The sequence below is a fragment of the Macrobrachium rosenbergii genome, chromosome 21 (genome assembly GCF_040412425.1).
Source record: "Macrobrachium rosenbergii isolate ZJJX-2024 chromosome 21, ASM4041242v1, whole genome shotgun sequence".
NCBI classification, from domain to species: Eukaryota; Metazoa; Arthropoda; class Malacostraca; order Decapoda; family Palaemonidae; genus Macrobrachium; species Macrobrachium rosenbergii.
In genome coordinates, this window is record NC_089761.1 from 44,406,773 (window position 1) to 44,412,764 (window position 5,992).

At 36.9% G+C, this 5,992-nt stretch overlaps 1 protein-coding gene across 1 annotated transcript; it reads right to left on the reverse strand.

Annotated features, from left to right (window-relative positions):
• Positions 1–1,276: 1,276 nt before the first annotated feature.
• On the reverse strand, positions 1,277–4,564 carry LOC136850084 (actin-87E-like). Its single transcript, XM_067123634.1, has 2 exons — positions 4,531–4,564; positions 1,277–2,723 (listed from the first exon to the last, which is right to left on the reverse strand). Exon 2 carries the CDS (start codon positions 2,697–2,699, stop codon positions 1,566–1,568), a length of 1,134 nt encoding a protein of 377 aa, XP_066979735.1. The 5' UTR covers positions 2,700–2,723; positions 4,531–4,564; the 3' UTR covers positions 1,277–1,565.
• Positions 4,565–5,992: the final 1,428 nt, after the last annotated feature.

A 5,992-nucleotide genomic window follows, 5' to 3' on the forward strand; every position in this document is an offset into this window, starting at 1 on the left:
TTTGATTATAGTACTGAGCTGGGATGGCTTTTGAGGTGTTTCCCATTTTATGTATTGGTAGCATTTTGTTGCAAGCAATGCCAGTTTTCTGATACGATACGGTTCCTGGTTGCGTTACTATCTCTCTCTCTCTCTCTCTCTCTCTCTCTCTCTCTCTCTCTCTCTCTCTCTCTCTCTCTCTCTCTCTCTCTGTGAAAAGTAGTCGTAATCTTGAATTGCAAGTTACCGGTTTTTTATATATAAAAGTTTTTCGTTAAGGCAACATAAAGAATGGTTACCATTAAGTATATAGCTACCTTCCTAACCTGCTGTATATCATTTGTAATATTCGCTTCATTCTTGAACAGACTGAATAAACGAAAACATCTGTAGATGACAGATTTTGACAGCAGTAGGAGGAACATCGTCACAGATGAGTGAGGAGATATGCAATTAACTTGGTTCGTTATTGACAGAAATAAGAACTCCTCTGATAAGGGAAAGCTGAACCCTTTTATACCAACGCGAAGTAGGCAAGTTTTATAATGTAATGAAAATACATTTTGTCTTCGAATGGTAATGAATAATTTACAGAGAGACTCTTCATACTTTAATATGCAAGGCATGTTTGTTGTATTTTGTAATCTAACCAAAGTCCAAATACAGTAAACTTAAAATATTTTTGTCGTCCATAGACATTTTTTCACGAATTGTTGGTATAATCCATCAGATGAGTAAGTACATTCTAGATGATTTAATTTTCTCACAAATATGTTAATGTATCTAAGGTGTCAAATAATGTTCAAAGTTGTAATTGTAACAAAACAATGTTACAACGAGCATCGTACTATATTTTTGTCGATTGTAGGAGTGCAACATCCGTGGAGTCCAATAATATTTTCGTAGGTGATTTCTCTGTCAAACCTTTTTAAGTAATTATTTCATAATAGTTGAACATAAATATGGTTTTAAAATTACTTCTTTTCACCACTGAGCGAATTATTATAATTGTATGGATTGTCTGAACTTTCTTATTAGGCAACTGAGGAACTGTATCATGTCCATGTTCCCTCTACAGCCAGTATTTACGGTAATTTTATTACATTTCTGTTCCTAAGGAAATGTACATTGTCTACTCAGTGGATTTACTTATGTAAACAAGAGCTAAAAAGGTAGTGCACATTGTCATATCTGTTGGAGAAATGTGTGGTACTAATGTAAGCAACAATTTGAGTTGCAAGAAAAAGTGCATTATACTAAACTGTTGTTGAAAGAGTTTAGGAAAGAGAATGATTCAGCCAAAGATCGTGTTTATTAGGTGAAAGTATGGAGGAAGTTTGATTGTTCAAACCTTTGAATGTTATTTTGTTTTATAAGAGAGGTGTTTAAAACTAATCTGAGGGTGAAAAAGAAATATGTATCACTTTATGAAAGTTATCAGTATCTCTCCCACGTAACATAAGTCATTTAAACTTCATTAGTATATCATTAATGAACGTGGACAATAAAAAAGAGTGGTGAATTTTATTACAAAGGTGTTGTTGTATTTTATCGTAGAATAAATTAATATAATATGGAAAATATATCTAGAAACATTTACGGTGAACAATACCAGGGCCAGACTCTTCGTACTCCTCCTTGGTGATCCACAAGGCCTGGAAAGTGGACAGGGAACCAAGAATGGAGCCACCGATCCAGACGGAGTACTTCCTCTCAGGAGGAGCGATGATCTTAATTTTGATGGTGGAAGGAGCCAAGGCAGTGATTTCCTTCTGCATCCTATCAGCAATACCAGCATACATAGTGGTACCACCGGACAGGACAATATTAGCAAAGAGATCCTTCCTAATATCAATGTCACACTTCATGATGGAGGTGTGGACGGTCTCATGAACTCCGCATGATTCCATACCCAAGAAGGAAGGCTGGAATAATGATTCGGGTGCTCTGAAACGTTCGTTGCCGATGGTGATAACCTGCCCGTCAGGAAGCTCGTAGGACTTGTCAATGGTGGAGGATGCAGCTGCAACGTTCAGCTCACCTTCAAAGTCCAGGGCAATATAGCAAAGCTTCTCCTTGATGTCACGGACGATCTCACGCTCAGCGGTGGTGGTGAAGGAGTAGCCACGCTCAGTCATGACCTTCATAAGATAATGAGTGATATCACGACCAGCAAGGTCCAGACGGAGGATGGCATGGGGAAGGGCGAAACCTTCATAGACGGGCACCATGTGGGTGACACCATCTCCAGAATCACAAACTAATCCGGTGGTACGACCAGAGGCGTAGAGGGAGAGGACAGCCTGGATGCAGACGTACATGGCGGGCATGTTGAAGGACTCGAACATGATCTGAGTCATCTTTTCACGGTTGGCCTTAGGGTTAAGGGGAGCCTCAGTGAGCATGGTTGGGGATTCCTCAGGGGCAACACGGAGTTCGTTGTAGAAGGTGTGGTACCAGACCTTTTCCATGTCGTCCCAGTTGGTGATGATACCATGCTCGATGGGGTACTTGAGGGTGAGGATACCTCTCTTGCTCTGGGCCTCATCACCAACGTAGGCGTCCTTCTGACCCATACCGACCATCACACCCTGGTGACGGGCGCGGCCAACGATGGAGGGGAAGACGCATCGAGGAGCGTCATCGCCGGCAAAGCCAGCCTTGACAAGACCGGAGCCATTGTCGCAGATGAGCGCCGCCGCCTCTTCTTCGTCACACATGATGGTGGTACAAGTCTGTGGTGCCTGCAGCATGGAATGAAATTCTTTTGAACCATTCTTAATTGTATTTATATTAAATGTATACTTTACAATGAAGTGCATATGTGCAAAATATCTCTTACTGTTGTATTTTGTATTCAGTGTATAGTGTTTATTTTGTTTCTTACTTTTTATACTTTGTCATTACACATGAAATAATAATGTAGTGTTAATTCAAGAAAGAGACTGATCAAGCTGTTCTCCAGGTAATGATGTCCACATATAGGCACCTGATGGTCATAAAGTTAGCAACCTCATCAAAGATATCAGTGACTGGAAACTCGCAAAAAATCCAAGTTGCCCTAGAAAACCGTTGTGTCAAAAAGGGAACCAAGAAGCCTGCAACGTGAGAATAAAGTTTTTCCTAAGCAGAGTATTTTCTAAGCAGTTCGTGAATGATGAAATAAAAAAGAAAGTTATTTCCGAGATGCATAACTTTGTTTAAGACGAGTTACAATGAAGAAAGGAGTATTGAAAAATGTAGGCGCTGTCTTTGCCAAATTACGTGCAGTGATAATTGTCGGTTGGATATCAAGGTGGGCGGTTTCGCAAATGAAATGACACTCGTTTAAGTCGACTGAGATTATTTGTTTGTTTTTAAATGCTTGGAATCGTTTTGATAGTGATAATGATGGCCACTCTGGTTATCGTTACCCCATATATTTGATAGTTATTTAAACATTATTATGAAGCTGTTTTATTTATTGCTGTATCAGCAGCTTTGCATTTGTTTCATCCATTGTTCCTCTTTGACAGTTCAGGCTCTTTCCTCCATATGTCTTGATATCACCTTTCCCTCGGCATCGCAGTAAAATGCGAACGTTTAGCGCACTTGAATCGGGTAATACGACCAGCTTTATTCTGATTTTCAATTAAAACTGATTCTTCTATGCTTTTGTTTTTATTATGAAAAACGGTACGTCGGTGGCAAAATGTTTTAAACCATCAAGCAGTTTATTAAATGCTTTTAAATAAGGCTGACATTGTGAATATCTCAACGCAAGCATTTGGAATGTGTTCTCTACGCTGGCAGTTACTGAATGCTCATTCTTTCTTTTTCACAAATAAGAATGGTCTTAGTTTCACAGTAATGCAAGGGTCTTTACGAAGAACAAAAATTATTCATTAATCGATCTGATATGAACAGGCTTGTCGATTACAAGCAAATGCATTCATTGTTTTAACTTAATTTTCTGTTACGGCGTTGATCAGTCCAGTATATAGAAAAAAAATGGAGTGTTGTGGCTCATGATTGAATATAATGTATGGATAATTACTGAACCTGGTTTCTTATTCAAGAGGTTTAGTGTAATATAATTCTAAAAACATATTTCTTTTGAGGATAAAGTTCAAGGATAATAACATTTCCGTTGATCAATGTTTGTAAAGCACTGTTCTTCTTAAGGATAACGTATGGATAATTATACCGTTCAAAGGCACCATTCCGCTAAAAGTAAACGTAGGCATAATTATTGAAGATGGCTCCCTGACAACGGATTATCTGTTGATGGTTTTAAAAGCACTGGTAAGTGCGATGGTTATCTATGAGTATTGGAGAAAGAAGTTTTCTTAAAACGATTTATCAGTTCAGGAAAACTTCGTCAGCACCGTTCCGATCAAGTATAGCCTATGAATTAATGTTGAAGGATGCCTTTGGATGGATTATCTGTTTAGAACGATTTCAAAGGCACTGATCTGAAGAAATATGATTTTTCAGTGAGGCTGTCGAAGAATATTTCAAAGGCACCGTTATTTCTGTCACTGGAGAATGCCAATTGTGAAGAACACTCACCCGCTCCTCCTTGAGTCTGTAGGACGACTAGTCGAATGCCTGAAATCACCGCCTCTTTTATAGATGCCTAATTGTATACTGTTGGAGAATGCGAAATCGAGCCAATCCGGGTTACTGGATAATTCCCGAGATCTATAAACTAAGGCAGTTTAATTGCTGATTGTAGTGAAAAATAACCTTACTGAATTTCCCCTGGTATTTATTTGCGCATTTACCAAAAAAGTAATAAAAAAAAAAAGAATTAAATCGTCCGTGTATCCCCAGTAAACGAATGCATAGTTGGGAGCGTTTGCAATAAAAAAAAACATAAAAAACTCAGCACTGTTTGAGAGCAACAAAATTGTGATGGAAAAAGAAAGGTGTATAAGGTAGAAGGTCCCTAACGGAAGTTTCACTGTACAATAAATTTCGCAGACAAACGTTGTTGATCATTCAAGTAATAATTCTGTTGCCAACCATTATTATCTGACGTGCTCCCACTAACAACTCACAAATGGCTTTGTACGTGTTACAGTCACGTTAAAGTAATTATCTACGCTCAACGTTAAGACAAGAAGGCTGTCAAGTATAAGGCGCGAACAAACAAAGCTGTCTACTTGCCAGATCTCCTCCCATTCATTGTCTGATTCTTACCCGTTTCTTTGAATCTAGGTTTTCACATATGTTTATGCATGTAGTATGTATAATATATATATATATATATATATATATATATATATATATATATATATATATATATATATATATATATATATATATATATATATATATATATATATATATATATATATATAATATATATATATATCACGTGATTTAATCATTAGCAGAAGCCACAGGAAGTGTTTAAAAGGAAACTACGGAGTGCCAAGTGCTTTCGTGTATTTTTCACACCTTTGTGCCCCGTAGATGTGCAAGATACATGAAAATACTTAGCAATCTGTTGTTTCCCTATAAGTATTTCCTGAGGCTTCAGGTTATATATATATATATATATATATATATATATATATATATATATATATATATATATATATATATATATATATATATATATATATATATATATATATATATATATATATATATATATAGTGTGTGTGTGGTTTTTATAAAACTGTTTTCAGTATGGTATTTGCTACTAATTTTGATGTATTGTTCATTATTAGGAGACGGAGAAAGATGTCATAGACCAAACCTGTTCATTTGCGAACAAAATAAAAGGGTATTATATAAGCTACTGGAAGTGGCCTTCTTTGTCCAGGTATGAACAACCGGACTTTTATAATAGGCCCCGAATAAATAACTCGTCACCACTTTTAATATTATAGGAACTATGGGCAGTTGTGAGCTAATACTGCAAATGTTTTTTTACTAGTTTTACTTTCTGCTACTATTATATTAGGGGCATGTCGAAGGAGTAAAAGCCTGTGCTGGCATAGAACCAACTTTATCTAATGAA

Coding starts and splice junctions, on each gene's coding strand:
- LOC136850084 (XM_067123634.1), bottom strand. CDS start 2,699: ATGTGTGACGAAGAAGAGGCGGCGGCGCTCATCTGCGACAATGGCTCC.